Source organism: Hippoglossus stenolepis, chromosome 10 (genome assembly GCF_022539355.2).
Source record: "Hippoglossus stenolepis isolate QCI-W04-F060 chromosome 10, HSTE1.2, whole genome shotgun sequence".
In the NCBI taxonomy this organism is placed as follows: Eukaryota; Metazoa; Chordata; class Actinopteri; order Pleuronectiformes; family Pleuronectidae; genus Hippoglossus; species Hippoglossus stenolepis.
This window is the reverse complement of record NC_061492.1, coordinates 10,440,274-10,466,440: the sequence shown is the minus strand read 5'-3', so window position 1 is coordinate 10,466,440 and position 26,167 is coordinate 10,440,274. Positions and strand designations below refer to the sequence as shown.

The following is a 26,167-nucleotide window of genomic DNA, read 5'->3' as shown; positions in this document are numbered from 1 at the left end:
AATAGCTGTCTGTGAATAGTCGCAGGCTGTGTTTATTTCATCTGTTATGTATGAACAACTCTGTGTTGCTACACTGCGAGCTAGTCAGTTAACAAGAGTGAGGAATGGAAAACCGGCTTCATTACGCAGGCCGGACGGACTTTGCTCCGACACAATCGCACCATCACACAACTTCGAGTACAATATAAAATCATCAAATGTAAGTCGCAGTGTTGTGTTTATGCAGCAAGGTAATTGAGCCTCTGCAGATGGTTTTACCACAAATTAAAAAGGCTCCTTATTTGTTGCCTGTAGCTGACAGACCTTGTTACGATTCCCTTTGCAGGCCCAGGAGGTGGTGTGTGTGTGTGTGTGTGTGTGTGTGTGTGTGTGTGTGTGTGTGTGTGTGTGTGTGTGTGTGTGTGTGTGTGTGTGTGTGTGTGTGTGTGTGTGTGTGTGTGTGTGTGTGTGTGTGTGTGTGTGTGTGTGTGTGTGTGTGTGTGTGTGTGTGTGTGTGCAGTAGCTTTGAGGCAGTAAATCAGTGATTGTTAGTGAAGTTGCTCTGTAGTTTATACACTTCAAAGTGTGTGTGTGTGTGTTCCTGTACTTATATCTTTGTGAGGTACATTTTAAGCATACACCCTACAGAGTGAGGACACTTTTGCAAAGCGAGGACATTTTGACCGGTCCTCACTTACTCAAAGTGCTGTTTGAGGATTAAGACTTGGTGTTAGGGTTAGGGAAGGGTTAGGCATTTACTTTGGATGGTTAAGGTTAGAGTAAAGGTCTAGGGAATGTATTATGGGAATGAGTGTCTTCACTAAAATAAAAGTGTGTGTGTGTGTGAGTGAGTGAGTGAGACAGGGGTTGGTGGCATCGATTGTAGTGTCTGTCAAGTGAGCTTCCACTTATCTGAGTTTATCATCAGCAGAAACGTTGTTAATGGCAGCAGCAGTTTAGGTCACCCGGGGTGGCCTGTGGGCACACGCACGCACACACACACTCACTCACTCTCCAAAACACACACACTCACTTACACACAGATGGTTTACAGTCCAATTACCCAGCCTGCTGCTGCGCTAGATGGGAGCTCTAAATCTCTGGATTCTGTTGTACTCAATATAACCTCTGTTACTCCTGCTCTCTTTCGCTGTTCTTGCCTCTCGGCCATATCGTTACTCTCGCTGCTCTGTTTTCGAGCGACGCTGTGAAACCAATCTTTATCTCTCCATCAACAGTTTTTTTTTCGATTTGTTTTGCTAAAGGGGATTATTCAAGGATGAGTCCGGTTTATTGAAGCTCATCAAGGTCATATTTTTACTGGTTTTGTAATTTCTATCGGTTGAGAAAAGTATTCACCATCATGATTTTGATATATTATGGTGCCATTGCTAAAACGTCAGCATTAAATCAGACAAGGTTATAAACGGCAGTAAATTTTTTACAATATCTGTTTTTTAATTATCTGAACCAGGAGTCTTCAAACTTGGTGTCATAGACTATCTTCATGTCAGCACTCTTCCCATGGCCTGGCTGCATGATGCTATGATTTTAATTTTCTATAGCCCCTCCAGCAAACATCCCAAACCTTCACTTACACTCTTAAATTATTTATTTTTTACTCAAGCATGTTGAAACATTAAAAGCAAATCCAGACCGAGTAGATAATCAGGGGATGATAGACTGATGACTTTGTGTGCTGACGACCTGTTTGAGTTAAAAAGCAGCATACTGATGATTGAGAGGTGACAGGAGGTGATGAGAATAGATGCAGCATGGACGGATAGTGTGCAACCGTTAACTTAATTATTACTTAAAAACATGGCCAAGTTATGAAAACTGAGAACCAGGTTGTATGAAACCAGAATTCAATTGTGTGGTGCCCGTTCTAAACTCTAAATTGTTTCTGAATAATCTTCAGAAGATGTCACATCTGAATTTAAATGGTTTGAGTTGTGTACCCACTTTTAAATTTGACCAAAATCTTCTATTGTTTTTATTAAATTCAAGTCTGTTTCATTTGGTCTCCTGTCGGCGTCATATCCCCTCTGTGCCTGCACCAGTCTGCTAGCAGGGGTTAAATTGACTTTGTATCCTGTTTAAGCCACATTTACATGATATTATTTTTAAATCAGTCGGTTTTTTTTACTTTATAATTTAGCCAAATGAAGGATTTTAGTTTTATCGGAGAAACAAGCTGAGTAAACATTAGTGGCAGTTCAGCTCACAGGCCCTCCAAGATGTATGTGTCCACTGAACTGTGTTTTTGTTTTATAGAGGTGGAGACCTCCTTCGATTATTTGGCTCTGTGGCTTGATGCAGCAGGGACGTGTGTTTGCAGCTTTTCAAGTCGAAATAATTGTGGTTTCTGTCATCCCCGAACAGATAACAAAAATAAAAAAATAAACTAGACTTAAACAGCATGCAACTCATGATCCATCCATTATTTCACCGCATCCCCTCCTCCTCCATCCATTTATGACTGCTGCGGGCCTAGTTGTCATGGTTACTGTGTCCTTGGCGTCAGTAAGCTCTGATTGTGACTTGTGCCACCATGAGGTAAAAGGTTATCACAACGCAGATGCACACAAATTCACACATCTCATAAATCCTCTGTGCTCTACTCACAGATATATTCATTCATGTTTGAATTAGAAATGCACACACACTCTCACACACATACACATGCACACATACACTCATCATGCAGTAATAACAGTAGTGATTACGCAGGACTACTCTGACAGGGAGTCAGCACCATTACTCATCCACTGTGTATGTGCATTGTCTTATAGATAAGTCTGTGTTTTCTGAAAGGTCTCTGGTATTAGAGTCACAAGTGACACTGCCAACCTTTTTAAAGGCCATCATAATATATTACCTTACAGAATAAATAAGGATATATCTCCTGCTCATGTAGCATGGATGGAATGAAAGGGAGGATTCTGGCATAAAATTGCATATTGAAGTGGAATGTGAAGGCACAAAAGCGCTCTTGTTTGTAGAGATGGAGGCTGGAAAATGTTACCTAGAAGCATCGTCTAAAAAGTGTTGTTTGTGTGTGTGTGGCCTTGCCTCTCGTAGCACCTCTTGTTATACAAAGAGAATGCTTGGCGATGGAGACAGAGAGGAGAAAAAGAAGTGTTGCCATAGTTTCACGCTTCTCCCTCTCGGGGTTGATTAAGGAAAATGTTCCGACCAGTTCCCCTCGTCCTTTATGGTTCTCATTAATATGGATGTTGATTATGTTTATTCGCTCCGCTCTGCCGTTTATTTCTCTCCCTTGATTTACACATGTAACTCTGCTGCATCCTTCTTTGTATTTCCATTTAATTATTTATCATGTTAATGTCTTACATGTGGGTTGTTTGGTTCCTTTTTTGTATTTCGTTCTTCCTTCTCTCTCTCTCTCATCTGTTTCTCTTTCTCAGCAGTTTTTATGTATTGCGCCCCCGGGGCATGTAACCTTTGACCTTGGTTGCCATAGCAGCATTGAGCATGCAGTACAGAAAATGCATGCATTAACAAAAATACACCGTCCATCTGTTCCCAAATGAGTTCAAACGCCAATGGATGCAGCCTCACAGCGGTTACTTCGCATATTCAACTGACTCCTTTTTAACCTCCAACAGTGAAATCACTCTTTGTGTCAGTACCAGTGCACTTAGTCATTTCAACTGAACATCGCAGAATCTTAATAGAAGAATCGGCTTCAGAATGCATTTCACTCTTCCTGATTGAAGCCAGTCTGACAAAGACCAGAGGCGGGGCTCCAAATTCCCACCAGCCTCCAACCAAATGCTGGTCAATTTTGGCTGTGCCTGTTCCATCTGTCATATATCCTGCTGCTTTTGGTAGAAAGACAAGTTGTCAACATTCAATTCTTTTTTTTTTTCATCTCTCCCACATTTTTCTTGCATTTTAAAGTGGTAAAAATCCATATTTTTTTATCAGCAATAGGATAAATAGGATAATATTTACCATGTATAGTGGCACTTTCAGCTTTATGGCCCCTTTATTGTTTCGGTTCATTGTGGCTAACAAGCTTTGATCAACCTACTGTTTGCTTCCTGTCCAGCACCAAACACCAGACAGGAGCTAAAATAGAGTAAATGGATTGTCGAATAAATTTCCAACGCATCGTCATGTTAGTCTGCTGGATGTGTGAATGTTCACCTTATCAAAATATGTCAAAGTTGCTTTGTATTTACAACTGCAGCATCGCCTATGACTCTCATTAGGCCCCAATCCCTCTGTAAACAGTCCCCTTAAATTCAAGCTGACTACAATAGCAGACAATCATAGACATGAGTCTCCTCTCCTCAATATGTCTGACTTTCGTGAAGATCCGTTCATTATTCTCTGGGAAATTGGTGAAAAAAGAAAAATGGCAACAAATCCACCTCTTTGTCCAGAACTGCGCCAAAGTTGTCCAGGTCCCGTCCTTCCACTAATGTTCAGTTCAGTCGTTTTTAAATGTAATTCTGCTGGAAAACTGACAGGGGTGAAAACATAACCTCCTCGGTGAGTGTAATGAAATACAAATAAATAAATCCCAAGTGATTTCAGTGACCGACGGAGTCTCATTTTGAGTGGGAAATGTATAAACAAAATTTCATATCTATTCCTGTTCAGACGTTAAATGTGGATTGTAGCCTCAAAATAAGAAAAGAAATCTGATCCTTACTCAAGTTATATTTTCTTGTGATTAATTAGCTGTGAAAAGATTTAAGATGAGAACTAGACAGATAGTCAGACATGTTGTGGAGCAACACACCAGATCATAGTGTTAAAGTTGAGGATACACAAACAGTGTTTTGATTAATGTCCGTGTATGTGTGTTTTTGGGGGGTGTTTTTGGCAAGTGGTAGTGTTGATATTTTTGGAGACTGGAGAGAACCCACGAGAGGGAGGAAGGAGGAAGTGTTGACTGAGATAGGAAGCTGCTATTTCTGACTGCTCGTAGCTGCTGTGAAGAGTCTGAACCATGAGAGTGGTTATGTGTTGACATAGAAATCAGAGATGAAAAGATCAGGCGATGTTATTGTTTGTGTGTTCCTAGGTTGTACTGTTTGTGTGTCTTTGTGTGTTGCTCCGCTCTCCATACATGGTGCTATAGACTGTGCTGCACATTTCCACTGCAGTCCGCCAGCTTAGCTCTGACTCCGATGACCTCATTGTGTGTTACTAGCATCCACTCGTTCTTCTCTCCCTCTGTCTCATCCATCTCTCCCACTTATCTCTCTGTCCCTCGCTTTTGTTCCATCTTTCCTTACTCCTCCTTGCCACTTCTGTCCCTCTGTTTTTTTTAAACGTTTTTATTGATTATTGCTGACACAGTAGATATTACACAACGCCATTATGGGCTCCTTGTCAACTGACCCAGCGCTGAACTGCCTATCATCTTACCGATATCCTTGTTGCTGCTATTAATAATACAGAGGCCAGCGCAGGATTTCCTGTAGCATCTTTGCTAATCCTGTGCTACCTCTGGTACATTTCCTCCAGTGTCCACTTCCCTTGTGTGGCATTTGATAAAACCAGCACCTGTGCCGACGGAGACTTCCCGAGATATTTTCTGTTGTCACGCAATGATGCCTCTTGGTGCAGGGTATTGTGAAGCAGGGTCAGTGTAGCAGTTGTTGTTTATGACATCTACAGTGGGGGTTTCTTTTAAATCACAAATCTGGTTGTATAGAAACCAACATTTCACCCCAAAATGTGAAATGATATTCGTGTTTGGGTCGGGCTGGCTAACCTTGCCTGGGCTCTTCACCTACAATTCTTTACACCGCACGTGTCTGTAATCTGCAAAAACTTCTGGCTCGGGCGTGTTCGGACAGAAACTTGCGGGCCCAGCGTCACTCCAGTGTGGATAACATGGATGTAACTGGATGACAAGATGGGGCAGATGGCACAGTCCGCTGAAGGATGAGTATTAACCCCAGCAGTGCTCTCCACCGAAGGGTCAGAAGTCAGAAGATGTGTTGCCTCTCGACAATGACAGACAACCTTTGACAGACGCTCACGAAACCTACTTTGTTGATCTACCTTTTTATTTCTACAGTTTTTGTGAAATGAAATGAACTAAGGAACACTATATCTAAATATTTAGATATAATTGATAATTGATACCTGAGGCAAATCGTTCTTAATGTTTGTAATGTTCCTCAATATTTTTTTTTGTTCTTTTTTGACTGTTCTCTTTTTGTTCTTTTTTGACTGTTCTCTTTTTGTTCTTTTTTGACTTGTTCTCTTAAAGCCCTTGTCTTCCATCTTTCTGTGGATAATAGCAGCCGCACTGGCAAAGACGGAGATAATCGCGTTAAGTAGTGGGGGATTAGGACTGTAAGTACTGTATGTGCACTGCTGCTAGTTCTTTGTTCTGTTCTACCAGCGTGAACAGAAATGTTTTATGTTTTTTCCATTCGTTCTTTTTTTCCTAAGAGATACAGATACCAGCATCAGACATTCCTCAGATTCTTCCGAAAATGCAGTGTCATGTCAAATCCATGTACAGATCCAATACCACTTCTTTAAAGTATGTTAGTTTCACCCAGATAAAACTGCAGTTCTCTTTTTCTGGAAATCATGTCTTCTCCGCAGCTTTCATTTACAGTATGCAACACTTCAGTTTTGACCTATTTAAAGGAAGTAATTGTGTGTATTTTAGGGTTTCGCCTGAGCCAGGCCCACAACAACACAACAGTGATGGTAATTTATCACTTTATACAGGGAAGTAGCATAGAGCTGTTGAAATGTAATAGAAGTTGCCATTTTTCTGAATGCACTGATATTAGATCGGTGCTTGGTATCGACCGATAAACAAAGTGCAGGTATCGGGAAAGGAAAAAATAGAACCCGAACATCTTAACTTTTTATATTTTTTCAAATCTGCTCTCTTCCGCGTGCCCCAGGCTTAGTTACTATTAAAGCATTATGATGGGATGTCTGTGGATAGTGTTTAGACCAGGTTAATTTCCATCTGTAGCGCTGCCACCTCTAACTCCCGCTTCAGTACTTTAGCAAATCTATCACAGCAGGTGTGAAGGAAAGAGAAAGAGAGAGATAACGGATGGGTCAGGGGGAAAAGGACAAAAAGAACGTGGACAGATGGAGAAGCTGTTGGCCAAAGTGAAAATAAATGAGGATGATGTTAACCACAGGGGACAGAACGATGATGAATGAGAGAGAATCTGAATGAATGAGTCAGACCTGCCCTCCAAAATCTTGCAGCACACACTTCATGTATTCAGCGTTTATGACGGAGGAGAGGGGACAGAGTCTCAGACTGATAAAGACTATTACTGTCTCTCACCTGACAGATTTGTGCGCCTGCCTGCAGTCATGTCTGAACTTTCACGCACAAAAAAAACACACACAAAACTTTTGTCCTACATCAGTGCACATACAGTCAAAAGCCGTGCATGTTTAGCTGCTTTTCTGTCGACGGCGGAGGTTGTCACCGAGCCGCGTCGCTGTCCGTGTAAAAGGAAGAGCTGCTATGGCGGGACAGACAGACGCCCGCGCTGATGTGTCACATGCCACGCCTCTCATTCTGCAACGCTGACATGTTATCTAAAATCACACGTTGCGACATTATGCCGACGTGACTGGTTCAGTGTGAACAAGCACAATGGAGGGTCTTCTTTATGGCAATGGGACCTGTGGGCCAAATGTGCACCCAATACACCGAGGTCACTGAATTGAGCTGAACTGGTGATTTAATTTGCATTTGTTTCAGTGCTTCCATCGAGTGTGTAGTTCCAAATGTTAAATGTTTATAAAGCGCTTTTGGTTTGGATTATTTTCCTGGAGTCCATCGTACTGGTCTTACAGAGGAACTCAAGGGATAAAACGCACAAGTGTATCAATAATCAATAACTAATAGGTGGAAAATGACAAAATTATATATTCAATATTGATAATGCTGGTCGTTAAAATGTTTGTATTATAAAGTGGTACCTATAAATATGATGCATATTCTCAATGTGATTAAATCTCTCTCTATCCCTCTATCTGTTGCTCTATCTATGCATCACTCTCTCTCTCTCTCTCTCTCTATTCATGTCTCTATTCATACATTTCTCTATATGGATGTGAAGTTTACAATATTAGTTTATTATTCTCTTCAACTCGCATTGTATAATCACAGTCTTCAAAGTAGCGCTGCAGAGTACAGTACCGTGTGTGTGTGTGTGTGTGTGTGTGTGTGTGTGTGCGCACTCACACAGACAAAGTCCTACTGTAGGACAGTTTTTCCCAGTAATGAGACTGAACCATGGTGGGTTGGATGGATGTTTAGACTGTCTGTCTCTGTCCATGTCCACTAGTCATTTACATTGTCTCTCACCCTGAACTCTCTCTCTCTCTCTGGTCGGGCATTCTGAGCTGTCATGTGTTTGAAATCCTGCAGGTGCTGCTGCCCCCGTTTTCCAGGAAAAGGAGAGGCCTCAGTGAGAGACACGGAGATGAACACTGTGACAGTCTTGTGCTTTTTTCACATTCCTCACACTTTCGTCTGCTAATTCTCTCTTTCAGTTTTCTCTCCTTTTACCACATCCACTCTTCTTTCTTCAGACTCTATTCTCTAAACGCTTACTTTCACATTGAGCCGTTTAGAGCTTTGGTGAATTGCTTTGAGACACTTTGCTGCAAGACTGCTGCAGGGCTTCAACCTGTGGGAACTTCTCTGCTGTGATTGGACAGTTTTTCAGCCTAGGCCATCTCCCACATGTTCCCGCTCTGTCCCACTTTCTCCCCCCCCAGTGTAATGGATGTCAGAAGCAACACTGAGATTTGGAGGAGGCACGAGCTAGAAATGTGAACATGCCCTTACTTGGCTAAAGCTCCATCTCAGAACACACTTCTCTGGTGCACTCCCCCCCAGCCACCATCACCACCAGCTGGGCCGTATAGACTTGCACTGGCCCCTTGTGTTTACCAAAGAGCATTACATGGTGTGTGTCGGACAGAAGGTGCAGTGCATCTGCTTTCTTGCTCTCAGGAAGACAGAAGTTCCAAATGTACATCAAAGTTGTCAAAAGGGATTTATTTTTATATCTTTAATATGCCTTAATTCAAGATACCTTATACTAAGTTTGAACTAGTCAGAATGGTGTTGTAGATGTCATGAACTTGTATCATGACTAGACAAGATTAAATTGTAGATATCTGAAACTGGACTTAAAGACAGTGATAATTCAACGGAATCGTAGATATCTATAATGAAAAGCCACACACGTGTGATTAACAATTATAGTTCAAAATGTAAATACAGATAAATTTGAGTTTCGACAAGTCAAAAAAGAATGATGAATGATATCTTACATAAAATTCTTAAGTCACAACTATAGTCATAATTATGTTAATACATGTGTTGCATTTCGAATTAACTGCTGGAAAGGATCAAATGCAGCTTTTGTCTTTTTATCTGATTTAATAATCAATGAATCGAAAAGATAATGAAGAGATTAATTGATAATCAAATTAGCGGTTAGTTGCAGCCCTATTTATGAGCACGATTATGCTAAAACTACTGGAGGGATTACCATTAAAAGGGAGAATCCATAAAATTTTGGTGGGGATTGAGATCAGGGGGTGGATCCACAAATCGTTTTCCACTTTCATTAAAATTGTGAGAGGGTGTTTTTTTTAACATTTTCACTGATGGAACTTGATCCAATTTAGTCTATCTTGTTTGGCCTTGGCGGAGCTGTGTGCTCCTGTTTGGTTTGTTTTAGCTTTGATTTGACAGCGACAGGATGCAAGTACCCTGTCGTGAAAGGTTTTATTGTACAGTACTTCAAGGTTTGGTTGGAGTTTTGCCCGATGTGAGTCCAAATGGAAATTGCATCCTGGATTATCGTTCTCTGCAGAACCTCTCAGAAGTGCGCATCAGCATGACGCCAATTTTCCCCTCTCCACTGCGACCTTCTGCCGCTGCAAACAAAAAAAACGTTGCATCACAAAGAGGGCTCACATACGCAAAGTGAATCTGTGTCTTGTTTGACTTGTTGGAAGCTGCTCTGTGTTCCCGCAACACCATCTTTCCTTCTTTCAGTCCACCACTTCCCGTCTGTAGCAGCCGCTTCCTGTCCCTTCTGCTCTACATCCCCCAACAAGTTTACCGCCAGTTTATAACCTCACTTCCCATTTTTGCTGCATGTGTGTGCTTGCAGATCGTATTGCGTACAGACAGTGTTTGCTAATTCTGACAAAGAGGCGTTTGTAAGACGGTTAGAGTCTGTTACACCAGTGACAGCACCAGTGACATGGAAATATCTGCACACAGACATGTGGAGGCTCTTGTTCCGAACCAAAACCCGCATACACGAGGCAAGTGGCTGCTTTCTCATGCGCACCAATGGTGTGGAGTGGACATTTTTCGTGCACTGATGGATGTGATTGGGCCTGGGGACTTTCCTAAAGAATGGGGCGAGTGTGTGTGTGTGTGTGTGTGTGTGTGTGTGTGTGTGTGTGTGTGTGTGTGTGTGTGTGTGTGTGTGTGTGTGTGTGTGTGTGTGTGTGTGTGTGTGATATTTTGCGATTAGTGGAGGGGATTTCATCTGCGAGGGTGGACGTGAAGCTGAGCTCTCATCTTCTCGGCTGTGAAGTGACAGGAACGTGTTTCTCTCCCACCTCCTGTCACCCCCGACTCATAAGTGCTTAGTTGTGCTGGTACACTGAAACGCCAACCTCTGTCCTTTCAATCTACAAGTGCAACAGATTTTAAAGTCGTCGCTAATGGAGGTGCACGTGTCCGGCCCATTTATTGTCACACCAAATAATCATATCAACTTAACATGCTGAGGCCATTGAATTGTAACACAATGCAGTGACTCCATTCAGTTTGACACAGTCTAATGAACATGTGCTGTACGAGCTAATAACTGGACACTTTAAATTCTAGATACTTCCTTTGTGTGTGTGATCAGTCGTCAGAATCTCTAGCAGCAGTTACGCCGGGAACCTCAGCTCCCCGCTGCTGCCGCTTTGGAGTCACCGAGCAGGAAGGAAGTGAGATTGGCTTGATAAAAGAGGAAGTGAGAAGTAGGAGGGAAGAGACGCTTTTTAGTTACTAGTGTGAATCTTGCCCCTTGCGACCTGTGTGTGTGTGTGTGTGTGTGTGTGTGTGTGTGTGTGTGTGTGTGTGTGGGTGTGTGTGTGTGTGTGTGTGTGTGTGTGTGTGTGTGTGTGTGTGTGTGTGTGTGTGTGTGTGTGTGTGTGTGTGTGTGTGTGTGTGTGTGTGTGGTGCACCTGCAAGGATACTTTTGTGTTGAGAAAAACTGATGTTTTCTCTGTAACGTCTCCATTCTAACACAACCACTGCTCCCATCCTATAGAATGAGTCTCGTATTACCTGGATTGAGAAGGATTATGCCAGTATTAGACACCAGGTAAGCTCCGACCATGTGCAGCTGCTTTATTACAGGCCAATATGCAGCTCCTCCATGGCTAGAAAAACCCACTCCAGCTTTCTGTTGCTTACATGAGCAATGTCTGCACTTTATGCACTTCAGCCTAATGCACTTTTTTCATTTTCGCCCCTTGGAAATTTAATTCTGCAATCGCAAAACTGTTACAATCAACTTTGTCTGTACGTCTGCTGGAAGCTTGAAGAGGACACTGTTTGGTGAAGAAAGGTGGACTCGTGCTCTGTATTTAATTGGTTGTGCAATGGCCTATTCTCTCTTGTTAAAAAACAGTATTTGTAAAGAGCAATAAAGTGAGAGATGGAGGGAAGGAAAAGGGTGAGAGGGCTCTTCAGGACCGGTGAGGGGTGTTTTAAGAGGCAGGATGGACAAAAATAGACTATTTTGAGAGGGAAGAGAGAGGGATGTGCCTGACCAGAGGCAGGAAAATCTCCATCATCCGCAGGCCGATGGAGTCGTCTTTAACCATGTTGACACAGAGAGGGGACACCTCATCCACGCTTTCCCCGCCTCCTCCTCCTTTCAGCCTCTTTCTCTGTTGAATTGTGGGTAAAGGGCAGTGACACAGAGTTGGGTTTTGGAGTCGAGGCAGTTCTTGATGACACAGAAACATGTGATGATGATGTGTTATCTTCACTCATTGGAGCAGAGAAAACTTGAAATTCAAGAACTTTATTGTCATTGTGCAAGCACGACCAAGTTATGTCTTCCTCAATATGCAAAGATACAAAAGTGAGCAACAACAACAAAGTTGACTGATGTAGATAAGTATGATAAATAGTATAGATAATATGAAATAATCAATTTCAACCGATCTTTACCTGTGGTTATGTTTTCACCACTTTCTGGTTGTTTGTGTGTAAGCAAGATTATGCAAAAACTACTCGACAGATTTCCACGAACATTTTGGAAGGATGCATTATGGGTCAGGGAAGAACCCACTAAATTTTGCTGAGGATCCCAACAAGGGGGTGGATCCAGGATTATTTTTTTGGCACTTTCTTTAACATTGCAAAATAGGCTATTTTTTGTTTTTTGGGAATTGTGTGAAAAGAAATAATTCATCGATCTTGACAAATAAAATCTGGCATATTTAGGGGACTTGATTGAATTTAAGGGGACTGTTGGACCTTGGCAGAGGTATGTACTCTACTTAGTTCTATTCTTGTTGGTATATTTATTTGTCAGCAGGATTATGCAAAAACTCCTAAAGACATATCCATGAAACTATGTGTCATTAAGGGACATGGGCCGAGGAAGAACCCGTTACATTTTGGCACGGATCTGGACAAAGGGCTGAATTTATCACTTTCTTTGATATTGTGAGATAAAAGGAGTTTTTGGGACATTTTCACCATTTTCTTAGAGAATAATTCATGAATCTTGATGAATATAATCTGGCATATTTAGGCGACTGAGTGTGTGCAGCTTGATTGAATTTAAGGGGACTGTTGCGCCAGAGGCATGCGCTCTATTAAGTTCCATTCTAGTTCTCTGTTTTGTTGTTGTAGTCTCTCTCTCTCTCTCTCTCTATTTTTTTCTTTCTCTCTCTCTCTTTCTTTCTCTCTCTCTCTCTCTCTCTCTCTCTCTCTCTCTCTCTCTCTCTCTCTCTCTCTCTCTCTGCCGCAGATGTGTGTTTGTGTGTGGGCCTGGTTGGGTGCAAGACTGTGAGAATAAGCACAGGCTCTTCCTTCCTGCATGCTTTGGTTCCAGTTCACTACAGATGCACTCAGTCACAGGGGGCACACCAGGCTCATCCGACCAACAGAGAGAGAGAGAGAGACAGACGGAGGACAGGAGGGATAGTGGAAGATAAAATGAAGATGAAGAGTTAATAAAGAAATATCGCAGGAGGCCCCTGGCCCTGCAGAGAGAGTAGAGAAAGGTCACAGCCTGAGGGACTCCTCCATATTTACCTGCGGTCCACAGAACTAACCCTAACATGGGTGTAAAGTGAGCGCTTGGCGAGATGAGGTGAGGTTTGAGTTGATTTATACGCGAGGTACGGTGTTTGCCTTGGACACGGTGAGGATGATAAAACAGTCTGGGAAATGCTGAGATGGAGAAGGACAAGAGGAAGTTCAACCTGTTCAACCTGCTGACCCTCTACCTGTCCAGAAGGAACAAGGCTCTGACCAGCAGCCCTTCTCACTCCACTTCAACAGCTGCAACAGGCATCAGCACCGACACTTTACCTGCACCGGGGAACCCCTGGACGGTAAAGTGACACTTTGTCAGGCTGTCGTCTCCAGAGAGCCGTTTTTTTAATCCTTTTAAGCTCGGTAATTTGTAACGGTAGAGGCAGGGAACTGGGATTTATTAACGCTGCAAAGTGCAAAAACAACTTTACTGTTCTTTTTGTGGTCGTTACAGAAAAAAAAAGCTGCTGCAGCTGAACGCCTTTGAGCTCAACCCGCTCTGGTTTCCTGTTGTCAAATAGTGGTCTGTAGTGTTGGTTGCTGACAGTGTGTTGTCAAATCTTTTTATCATGTCATCATTGGTGAATCTGTCTTTAAAATTACACGGCTTCATCTTTTTATTACATGTCATAATTACATAACTTTATTTTTCTTAATTCTACAAACACTATGTATACCTCCTCACTCACATAATGGATGATCAATATACCAACTATTGATGGAAATGATATTGCGGTAATTGTCCATACTGTTTTATTGCCCTGCCCTTTTTTTTTTAATGTTCTGCAACTTCACATTTGTGATGCTTTTCCTTGATAAATGCTGTGAAAGACTATTCACTATCACGTTATCCGTCAAGTCAGCTCTTCAATTCAACACTGTTTTAACATAACATTTTAAAGTCTACTTTAACATTTTCTCAGCTATTCAGCTACTATTATAAAACCACACATGAAGGTCTGCAAAGGACAAACTCAAGGGATAAACTGTAGAACAGGGAAGATGTCCCACTTTCTAGCCACACATTTTGAAGTTAAACCCTGCAAGTAGCAGGTAGAAGCTGAAAAGCAGTTTCCCTTCTAACCACACTGTTAAATTTAAAATGCTGTCTGCAGGGTAAGAATAATGTTGTTGCCTCAGTGTCGGCCAGGATTATGAATGCTGAGAACTCCGTCTCCAGAAAGTGACTTGATGTTGTTGTTGTAGATGAGGTTTGCTGCTGCTGATGCTTTGCTGCGTTTCTGTTGGGGGGTTGCTGATGACCTGTGAGTCTCAGATCAGCTGCTCCACCCCAGTGCAAGAACCTGAAAAGTTGTAGGCCTTTTGCATTGCACCTTTTTATAGAGTGCAGCATTTATATACTTCCATTTTATTGTACAGTCATCTTTATTTCCAGTAAGCTCTTTAAAGAAAAGTCACACTTTACCCACAGGGTGCAATCGACACGTTACTGTGCTTCCTCTTTCTGACAAGTTTTATTTTGATGAACTGCTATTTACAGCTTCTTCACACACGCTAACAAACGCACACAGTATCTTAGTCATTCGTTCTGTGGTCGCTGACTGTTTTACGTTCCAACGGTTTTTGTTTTGCACTCTTCAGGAAGATGGCGACATCAAGGAGATCAACATTACTCATGTGGTCAAAGAGGGATCCGAGAAGGCCGACGCCTCTCAGTTTGAGCTGCTCAAAGTGTTGGGACAGGGGTCTTTTGGCAAGGTAACACAAGCTTTCATTTTCTTGTACTTCTTTATTTATTTACTACCAACTGTAATGTCTCCTTAGTTTTTATACACGTGTATAAAAATGACCATTCAAATGAATCTGTCCTGCTCTTTCTGCGGCTCCCTTTTGTTTTCTCAGCCTCTAAATCCTGAATCTGATATAACCAGGGTTTTTTTGTTTTGTGGTGCATGTTGCAGGTGTTCCTGGTGCGAAAGGTGACCCCTCCAGATGACAACCAGCTCTATGCCATGAAGGTCCTGAAGAAGGCCACACTCAAAGGTACGGCAGCGTGGGAGGTGACTGAATGGTGTCATCGCAGGGGGCAGTATGAAATGCTGGGGGGGCAGTATGAAATGCTGGCTTTGTGGTCATGACATTTCCCAGAAGGGGGATTTTCATGACCCCAGCTGACGACCTTCTAAACCTGTCTGAACCCATCATCGTGTGCAGAAGGTTGATGGGACACATCTCCGTTTAGAGGGGAGCAGATGAAATAACAAACATTTCATTATAATTGCTGTGATTAAAGCCCCGTGTTTGTCTTTATTTCGTGTTGCGAGACAATTGAATGTCAAAAAAAAGGATTCTGAACCAAATAATTCACAGATTCTAGGTTTGTCAGTGTCAAAATTTGCTGCATTTCTCATTCTTATATCTTCGCAATTAAAATATTTTGGGATTTGGGTCAGTTGAAAGAAATTGCGATGAGCGTTTTAAACAATTTTCTGACATCGTGATCTCTTAAATAGATGAATGCATAGTCCAGATAATCATCAGTAAAGCTCTTTCTTTTTGGCTGGTGCGTTCATTGATTTTTCTTCTTCAGGAGACGATACCCTCAGTTTCACATTGGAGGGTGTGTGCTTTTCCTGTAACTCAAAGACACACACTCTCAGTGCTATGTTGTGAAGCATATGTTGTAGACCACCGCAGCTCTTTGTGACATTGCACAGAGGTGTGGTCTCAGTCGTCTTCCTGATAAACATGAGGATTTGTTCACATAGTTCAACCAAATGTATGTGGTTAGTTTCAGTTGAGCGGATTTACACATTTTATTTGCATCATCTCTCAAGCTCAGTTTTTGTTGACGTGAACATTTGGTTTATTGTGTTGAATCCACTTTACTCAACATTTAGTTAGAACACAGTGTAATGAACACGATAATTTGCTGGGAAACAGCAACGATGACTCACACAGCAATGAATCACTCAACCTGTTTTTTGTACTTTTACTTCATTGAGAAATGCTCGACCACCTGTTTTGATTTTTAAAAAATCCATTTATCCCAAAATGACAAGAGCCGTACTGATTTACTGGTATGATAACTTTTATTTTAATTAATTAAAGTTCTTATATTTGGTTGTATTTGTGCTTTCTTTTCATTTATAATAAACTTTGTAAATTTATTAAAGTTGATATATATGAGTATAAATTTAACACGGACTGTATTTTATTAAAAAACATCAGTTGGGCTCTAATGACAACAATTACCAGAGGATCGTTATGCTCTGTCTTTGAAATAATAAAGTTTGTGTTCAATTTGAACTCGCACTCACTAAAACCACACACACACTAAACAGTATTCTTATCCCTCAGTGAGAGACCGTGTGAGGACCAAGATGGAGAGAGACATTCTGGCAGACGTCAACCATCCGTTTGTCGTCAAACTGCACTATGGTGAGTCGGCCTGAAGGTTCATTTATTTTTACCTCCTACACCTCGAAAACATTATAATGGATCTACTGATTCTGTTTTGTCACGTTTCTGAATGAGACTTTTATATATTTGCAGCATTCCAAACCGAAGGAAAGTTGTACTTGATCCTGGACTTCCTCAGAGGAGGAGACCTCTTCACGAGACTCTCTAAAGAGGTGAGAGCCATTTAGATCGTGATGTTTTTACAGGCTTTTTTTTTTCTGCAGGCATTTATCTCACTTGATAATAAACATGTAAATATCCCCGCATTCTCTCACTCTTGTGCTTTTATTCTTTTTCCTTGTTTCATGCTGGTGCGGCTCCCAGGTGATGTTCACAGAGGAGGATGTGAAGTTTTATCTGGCAGAGCTGGCCTTAGGACTGGACCATCTCCACAGCCTGGGCATCATTTACAGAGACCTGAAGCCTGAGAAGTAAGAACAAAGTAGACAAACTGAAAACACACACACACACACACACACACACACACACAAGCGAATGCATATTTTAATGTCTCTTGTACGCCTGTGAATGTCGACGTGGTGCAGTGGTGCTAAATTTAGTGGCAATCTTGTAATTGGACCTACCAGTGATAAGCAAAGGTAGTGAAACCTGTATCAGCCGCCATCATCGTTGTTCCTGGTGCATGTTCACTACACAAAGCAACAGTGGGCATGCACAAAGTAAGCTGTGACACCATCATTTCCCAAATGCTGTGTTTTACATGTGCACACGGATTCACAGAAAGATTTTGCTTATCTGCTCTTCAGATGGTGTTTTTAAAAAATCTCTATTTTAGTGACTTAAAATGCTGATTGAGCGTCGACGAGGCCAAATATGCTAAATATCCACATGAGTGCAGACAGGTTTAAACTTCACCGATCATCAAGTTTTACCTTTATAGAGTCAAATATCCGGAGAATACATCCGCATCTATTCAACTCAAGTCAAAAACATTCTTATAATCCTTGTGGAAAATCTTTTTTATTTGGATTAATCTAATAAATGAATCCAATAACCTGGACAAACCGTGATGAGGTTTTTATTCAGTGTTTCGATTTGTATCAAAATTATTTTCTTGTTATTCTACTCTAACTTCACCTGGTGGGTTTTTTAATTAGCATTTTGAACATATGGAATTATCATTCCTCACTAACGAGCATTATGAATGCAAACCTACCTCATTAAACGCTTGTGAAGCCCTTTTTTGTTTTGGACCTTGCGTTGTTTACAGCAGCTTGTTGTCTTCTTCTCTACATTTTAATTGCTTTTCTTTATGGCACATTAGATCCGCCAGCTGCGGATATTCACTCCCCAACCTCTGCAGCTTGTAGCCTGTACGCACACCCTCATGTTTGCAGTAGAACAGGATATAAACGCAGTTATCAAACAGTTTTCTACAGTAAGACATCACATCACACCTGATTTTTATTTACATAGGTTATCGGATTGATACAGAAATTGTATGGTCTTCATGGTCTGGATCTCTGATCTTTAAATTCCCAATTTACTCCTGCGCAGCTTTCGATCTAGGGCAAAAGTCTGCTGTCATTTTCTGATTCTAGGCTGAAAACTAAAGGGGCGACAGAGCCCTTGCCATCAGGGCCTCAGGGCTCTGGAAGGAACTGCCTGAGGAAATTAGGTTGTCTGAGACAGTGTCTTCTTTTAAAAATATACTTTTTCATAAGACATATTCCTACATTTACTTGTGACGCAGGTTATTATTGCTCTTTATCTCTATTATCATTATTACCATTATTATTTATGTACATCCTTCTGTATTTTATTGTTTTGTTTTCTTGTTGTGCAAAACTTTGTATTTTATGTTGAAAAGTGCTCTATAAATGAAGTTAGTGTTTATTACATTTTGTCCATGATAACTCAAGACTACATTAAAACGAAGCTGGATGAATTTAGACTAAATTGATACCAGTGTCCAGCGTGTCATTTCACAAGAAGAGAAATGTTCACATCTTCTCAGACGTTCATTTTCTAATATTTAACAATATTTTCTTCCAGTATTCTCCTGGATGAGGAGGGACATATCAAACTCACAGGTGAGTCTCCTCCTACACACACACACACACACACACACACACACACACCTCTACCTTCCTGGTCCAACTCGTTGACCTCCATTACTCACAGTGTGGTGGCAGCTTTATCACAGTGACTCATGATTCCTGCACATGGGCCTGTATACCCAAGTTAATTATTACACATTATCTCACTGTCGACCATAATCGCAGCCGTTTATTTATCCGCCATTGAACCAAAGGTGAACTTGGGAGGTTTTAGAGAAGCAATACAACAAGTCACAAGGGTCAGAGGCAAAGTAGAAAGTGTTGTGAGATGAAATATCCTCCTGCTTTTACATTGCAGATTCAATTTCAGTTTATTGGTAGTTAAAATATTGTGGGGAAAGGTGCTGTTAAATTAGACACAAAAGAAATCTATAGCCTATTCAGAATGATAACTTAATTTGTGTAGCTCTAAATCCCAACATACACTATCTCAAGGTATCTCACTTTATAGATTAAGGTCTGGACTGTACAATATTATCGAGAAACCCAGTTCCCACACGACTGTGGAGAAAAACACTTTTCAAGGGGAGAAGCCATGAGCAAAACCAGTCCCATGATGGGCGGACATCTGCCACAACCGGTTTGAATGAGAGGAGAGAGGAGAGACATGGGGGAGAGAGGAGAGACATGGGGGAGAGAGGAGAGCTGGGCTAAAAGGGGGATGAAAGAAGAGAGAGAGTGGGAGAGGGAGACTGACTGTGTGATGTGTTTTCTTTCCCCAGATTTTGGTTTGTGTAAAGAAGCCATCGATCATGAGAAGAAAGCATATTCCTTCTGTGGCACTGTGGAGTACATGGCACCGGAGGTTGTGAACAGGCAGGGACACACCCACAGCGCAGACTGGTGGTCATACGGAGTACTGATGGTAAAAAAAATAAAACAATCTTTAACGTGTTTATGTGTTTGTGTGCGAGTCAGAGCTCTAGATCGTAAATGTGTGTTGTGTATTGTCTCCTCCAGTTTGAGATGTTGACAGGAGCGCTGCCATTTCAAGGGAAGGACCGCAAAGAAACGATGAGCCTCATTCTGAAGTGAGCGTCCTCTGCAGGGAGGAATCATCACACAGAAGCCAGAAGCTTTTTAAAAACGCCTCCGCTCAATTTCAAGTGTCATAACGTAAGCTGTGTGTCGTCTGTCTCTCTCTGCAGGGCGCGTCTGGGAATGCCTCAGTTCCTGAGTTCAGAGGCCCAGTCGCTGCTAAGGTCTTTGTTCAAGAGGAACCCTTGCAACAGACTGGGTTAGTTTCATATCAGGAACATGATTATCGCAGAGGGCAGCATGTTATGAGGTTATTTTTCCTTTCTTTACTCAAGAGCGTTGGTCTTTCAGTTAAAGGGGGAGTTTAATGTTTAGATTTTGTAACGCTCTCACTCAAAACCCTTCACTTGCGCTCATACATTCATATATAGGGGGAATTGTACTGCCCTCGTTGTGGGTGCGCTGGCTTTATGTCTTTGAGAGTCCCGTACGGGTGGGTACTTTAATTGGGTTCATGTACTCCTGTCCTCCACGTATTTCACCGGCTTCTCATCTGTGTGCTTGAAGAAAAACAACGATACCCTCATAGAGTGGGAGTCCAGCAGGAAATCTAAGCACAAGCATGGTATATTTGAGTGTGAGCGCAGGGTTTCAAGTGAGAGCGTTACAGAACCTGAAATTAAACTGAAACACAACGCTCTTGAATATTGAAAGGGGAAAAAAAACACAACATATGCTTTTTTTTTGAGAAAAGGGGTCAAACTGTCCTTGTCTTTCTTCAGAAACATCTTATTAGTCCTTGGTTGAGATTCCTGCTGCTAAATGTTGATGTTTCATTCACAGGATCTGGTGCTGACGGTGCAGAGGAGATCAAACGACACGGTTTCTACTCCACCATAGACTGGAATGTGAGAATATTTTAATATACGCACATTGAAAAACTACAATGGGAGGGTTTTCAGTGATATTCTCTACTCGGTTGTATGGTGAGAGTAAAGGTCCTTTTTATTCTTTTCAGAAACTCTTCAGGAGAGAAGCAAAGCCTCCATTCAGGCCGGCGGTGGCGCGACCAGACGACACATTCTACTTTGACTCCGAGTTCACCTCCCGCACCCCTAAAGGTCAGAGGTCAAAGCTCCATCCATGTCTATTTCCTATCAGGATTTCCTCCCCGGGAGCGGCAGCAATTTCCCCCCCTCAGCTGAAAACACAAATCAATACAGGACTTCATTTAAAGGAGACAGTTGCACTTACAGCGCCATTAAAACGCAGTAATACTTAATTATTACGATGCTCGTAAAGAATAAATGAGCTATAAGTGTGGTTTATTGCAGTGGCCTTTATGAACATTAACAACTCCAGTCTCCCCTTTTCTCCCTAACACTTGACCTTGTTGCATTACTGTATTACAGACTCGCCTGGCGTGCCCCCAAGTGCCGGAGCGCACCAGCTTTTCAGAGGCTTCAGTTTCATCGCGTCGACTCTGTTGGACGAGGAGGGTTTGGTGGAGCCAGTGCAGCCGCCGCCACATCCGGTGGTCCAGGTCAGACTGCGGCTGTTTCACAAACGACACAGTTAGACGTGTTAGATAGCAGTTTCTGTGAATGAAGACGTGATGGAGGAGGGAGAAAAGGGCAGATACAATGTGTGAGGTGCGTGTGAGGCAGATAGGAGGTATGGAGGAGTGAAGCGACTCCAGATGACTGTTTCACGCCTGACAGGATCACTGATTAACTGTGTTAGACTGACAGACACCGTTTTACAAAGAGAGAGGGGTTGCCAGAAATAGATCCAGCTCCTTTGCCAACACCCATCAACATCCTTCTACCTTGTCAGCTCTGTCAGTCGGTCACGCCTCCCCCCCCTCACCACCGCTCTTCTATCTACTCGTCCTCTTGCAGCAGCTACACGGGAAGAACCTGCTGTTCAGCGACGGCTACGTACTAAAGGAAGATATCGGCATGGGCTCCTTCTCCGTTTGCAAACGCTGCGTTCACAAAGCCACCAACACAGAATACGCCGTCAAGGTACAAACGCACAAACAGAAAACCATCACAACTCTATGTCTGGTGTACCACTTCATGAAAGATGTTATGTACAGAATACTAGACCTTTGTTATTCTTTATTAATGTGGCTGTTTTTTCCTTGATTGACAGATGATTGACAAGACCAGCACAGACCCCTCTGAGGAGATAGAGATTCTGCTTCGATATGGACAACACCCCAACATCATTACACTGAAGGATGTGAGGATAGAAGCATTTATGTCACAGTATTATTTCCCTGGAGTGCTCTGAATGTCACAGTTGGTGATATCATCGCTTGTGCGTTTTCCGTCCCAGGTGTACGACAACGGTAAGCAGGTGTTCCTGGTGACGGAGCTGATGCGCGGTGGCGAGCTGCTCGATCGGATCCTCAAACAGAAGTTCTTCTCGGAGCGAGAGGCCAGCGCTGTGCTTCACACCATCACCAAGACCGCGGAGTACCTGCACTCACAGGGGGTGAGCACCAACACAGCGCTGAACCCCTGTGCCCCTTTACTCTTTCTTTACCACACATCCAGTTTGCACATTGTGATTCCTCAACATACCAAGGGCAACAAATCAAATTGAATAAAACTATTATTTATGTCGGCTATTTGGGGGGAAAAATGGAGAGAGAGGGTTGACCAGAAGGTCGGTGGTTCGATTCTCGGCTCCTGTAATCTGCATTCTATTTTCCCTGAAGGCTAAGACTGGAAAAGCTTTATATACATTTTTATATATTTTTTTAATTTTATAATTTATGAAATAATTATAAAATATGAATCCATGATTTTAGGTTTTAGATTCAATGCCGGTTTGAGTTTTAAGAAAACGAGTATCATCTGATTTAAAATGAAAATAATACAAAAGTCAAAAGCAAAAAGAACAATTGCAAAATATTATTTTCCCTTCTCTTTGTTTTCATAATTTATTGTTTTTTACTTGTAGGTGCATTCACTTTTCAGAAATCAAAGCTTTTCGGATGAATGTGGATATCAAATCTGGTTCTTTAAGAAATACAAATCCTGATTATCTCCCCACCCCCTGTCCTGTGTCCTCTTGTCCTCCAGGTGGTGCACAGAGACCTGAAGCCCAGTAACATCCTCTATGTGGACGAGTCGGGGAATCCAGAGTCAATCAGGATCTGTGACTTCGGCTTCGCAAAGCAGCTGCGGGCCAACAACGGCCTGCTGATGACGCCCTGCTACACCGCTAACTTTGTGGCCCCCGAGGTGAGCGGGTCACATGTAGACCATCTCTCCTCCCTTATAGGAGTCGAGGCTGTGTCCGTGTCTTGATGTGGATTTAAACTGTTAACTGTGTTAGACCCTGAAATACAACGCGTGACTGTCTCGGACTACGTTACAGGTGTTGAAGCGTCAGGGCTACGATGAAGGATGCGACATCTGGAGTCTGGGAGTCTTACTCTACACCATGCTGGCTGGGTAAATAAAAACACTCTCGTATGAAACTGAAACTGAAACTCTATTTCTCACTGCTCTTCATACTCAATCTATCATCTGTCCATATCATCTGTCTAACTTTAACTTCCTCCAGTTTCACTCCATTTGCCAACGGACCAGAGGACACCCCCAATGAGATTCTGAGCAGGATAGGCAGCGGCCGCTTCAGCCTGATCGGCGGAAACTGGGACACTGTGTCTGATGCTGCCAAGGTTAAACTCCAAATTTGCTTTGTTTCTGTAGCTCAGTCAGACAGGAGCATGTCTGCCCATCAGTGCCACAGTTAATGTGTCTTTTCCCTGTAGGAGCTCGTGTCCAAGATGCTTCATGTGGACCCTCATCAGAGACTGACTGCCAAGCAGGTCCTCAAGCACCCCTGGATCGTCCAGAGGGACAAACTACCCAACAGCCAGCTCCCACACCAGGACCCCAAACTGGTCAAGGTAACGGCTGAGAGCATTCTCTGAAAATGTAGAGGGGGCCCGAGCCTGTGGCTGATCAGAGTAGATATTTCACATATTTAGTTGTTCTACAAATACAATATTACAAAGTGCTTGACAGTTTTAATATCTTAATTAATCACAGTGGTTTGGCTAATACGTAAATATGTTTTATTTTTAATATGGCAAAAAGAATAAAAAATACAATGTATAGTTTGTAGAAACAAAAAACTGTGACCACCACTTAAGATTTTTGAATTAGCCTACACTGCTGCCACATGATTTATGTTGCACTGAAAGTTAAAAATGTTCCCTTTGCCGACATTGTTAATATTTACAACTTTTTTAAATGTTCCATTATGTAATACATTGAAAAAGATACCAGTCTCCTAAACATGACAGATTTTCTTTTTTTCATCTGGAAAGGAAGTGAAAACCTCCGTGGTGGTTTATTCTCTAGTGGTCAGCCTGTCTTTATATTACTGAATGGCTTCCTTTTTCTAACCCACATTCTGGATAGTAACCATTTCATGTACCACCTTTTTTATCCACAGGGTGCAATGGCTGCCACCTACTCCGCCCTGAAGAACTCCCAACCAACTCCAGAGCTCAAGCCCATCGAGAGCTCCTTCCTGGCTCAGAGGCGCGTCAAGAAGCTTCCCTCTACCTCCCTGTAGAGACTCCAAACCACCAGTCATCTCACTGGAGACTGACCAAAAACCGCACCACCCAGTCAGCTTGCTCGGGGGGGGGGGAACTCACTGTCCACACGTCACTTACCAGCCAAGGAACACCGACTGTGGTCCTGATCCCTCGCCCCCCCTCCATCCTTGTGACCTCAGTTGTCCCGCTCCTGCTATCATCCTCCTTGTTCGGGCTCATCAGCTGCCGTTAGTCAGTCTCCTTGGACAAGAAAAGATGGATGGGGGGGTGATGAGGGCAAAAAAATGTGTGCGGGTTTTTGGCAGACGTATAAGTGGCTGTGTGTGAATGTGTGCGTGTGTGTATGTGTGTGTGTGGTGCAGCCACTTCTTCGATTGCGACAATGAAAGTTTTCCTCTCGTCATCGTTGCTGTGATTGGTTGTCATTCAGCTTGCTGCACGCCTGTCCGTCCGCCTGTTCCGTTGTTCGTCTTCTTGTCCTTTTTTTCTGTCACGTTGATGAGCTTTATATTACCGGTCGTGCTGCCAAATCAAACCTGTGCCGACGGCACACGCACCACAGTACTGTCCAGCTGCTGTTAAATGTTTATTTTCAAAGAGCATTATTAATATGAAAATGAAACATTTCTGCCATAAATGCCTCTTTGGCTTTGGTACAGACAGAACGCAGGGATTCTGGGAAATGTCAAATGCTGATGTTTTGGTTAATGTCAATCAATGCTTTTGTTTTGTTTTACAGAGAGCGCGTGTGTGTGTCAGTTGCATGACTTGCTGTGTGTGTGTATGAGTGTGTACAGTCTTGCGGGATGCTGCAGGGTCATGTGCATGTGATGTGATGACGTCGTGTGGCTTCATGTTTCTCCGCTCCCTTTACTCTGCTTGGTCCTCCCGCTGGCAACTGTCTGTTATTTTTTATTACTACAAAAACTAGTAAAATAGGTGGCTTTCTGTGAAAGAAAACTTGCCCAAGGAACTGTGTGGCATGTTAAAACTCTATATTTGCTATCTTGCTTTTCTCGTTTTCTCCATTTCGTTTCTTGGATGATGCGTATTGGATGCTGTTTTCCTGTGTTGGCTGCTTTTGTTGTTGTTTCTTTCTTCTTTTTGTCCAAAGAAAGTGTTGATTTAAAATAGTGAAAGACATGCTGGGCACATCACAGTCTGTGGACTCAAAGCCGTCACAGGTCTCTTCTTCTGTTTTGGAAACGTAGGGAGGACGAGCGGACCGTCGTCTTTACGGAATCGAGCACTCGGACGCAGCCGCTCTCCTCCCTTAGATTCTCTGTCAAGTCACTGGTTGTTAATCATACACGGGCCTCCTCTCAGTGTGGAGTATCTTCACCCGTCTGGTGTTAATTGATTAACACCCGACTGTTAATTATCCGACTTTTCCTCCCAGTGAATTTGAGAAATCCTAACGAGCATGTGTCACTGTAAGTAGCCTCAGAGCGTAGGTCCTGCTTTCAGCTCGGTGCCTCGGCCTACAGGTGAGGCAGAATGTCTTACATGGGAAAACACGTGAACCCCGAGCCATGCAGCCAGAAGATACTGTGCACGTGTAGGAGGGCAGACCTGTGCTGCGGCTGAATTAACATATGAACCAGCTGTCTTACCTCAAAAGGGATCAAAGTTCTATTATAATTATTGTTTGGTGGCAAAACTCTCCCTCCTTTGACTAAATTGATGGTAAGATGTTATTGTATGATAAAGATGAAGATTTTTATATCTTACGAATATTAAAAATTCAGTTGCTACGACAAA

General features: G+C 42.5%; 1 protein-coding gene across 5 annotated transcripts in view; it reads left to right on the top strand.

The window, feature by feature from the left end:
• rps6ka1 (ribosomal protein S6 kinase a, polypeptide 1) overlaps positions 1–26,167 on the top strand; it is a 57,051-nt gene extending 30,884 nt beyond the window's left edge. For 3 of the 5 annotated variants that reach the window (XM_047341744.1, XM_047341745.1, XM_047341747.1), the window contains exons 3-22: positions 14,936–15,052; positions 15,256–15,337; positions 16,655–16,735; positions 16,850–16,929; positions 17,081–17,187; positions 18,773–18,810; positions 19,560–19,702; positions 19,798–19,868; positions 19,986–20,074; positions 20,659–20,723; positions 20,834–20,936; positions 21,228–21,358; positions 21,717–21,842; positions 21,973–22,062; positions 22,159–22,317; positions 22,911–23,072; positions 23,209–23,285; positions 23,398–23,515; positions 23,609–23,746; positions 24,298–26,167. In XM_047341744.1, the coding sequence (XP_047197700.1) occupies positions 14,936–15,052; positions 15,256–15,337; positions 16,655–16,735; positions 16,850–16,929; positions 17,081–17,187; positions 18,773–18,810; positions 19,560–19,702; positions 19,798–19,868; positions 19,986–20,074; positions 20,659–20,723; positions 20,834–20,936; positions 21,228–21,358; positions 21,717–21,842; positions 21,973–22,062; positions 22,159–22,317; positions 22,911–23,072; positions 23,209–23,285; positions 23,398–23,515; positions 23,609–23,746; positions 24,298–24,420 (2,100 nt within the window). In that variant the 3' untranslated portion in view covers positions 24,421–26,167. Of the gene's footprint in view, positions 1–10,222; positions 10,318–11,324; positions 11,379–13,035; positions 13,633–14,935; positions 15,053–15,255; positions 15,338–16,654; positions 16,736–16,849; positions 16,930–17,080; positions 17,188–18,772; positions 18,811–19,559; positions 19,703–19,797; positions 19,869–19,985; positions 20,075–20,658; positions 20,724–20,833; positions 20,937–21,227; positions 21,359–21,716; positions 21,843–21,972; positions 22,063–22,158; positions 22,318–22,910; positions 23,073–23,208; positions 23,286–23,397; positions 23,516–23,608; positions 23,747–24,297 lie in introns of those variants that run through there. The other 2 variants (XM_047341746.1, XM_035168713.2) reach the window with 2 other exon arrangements.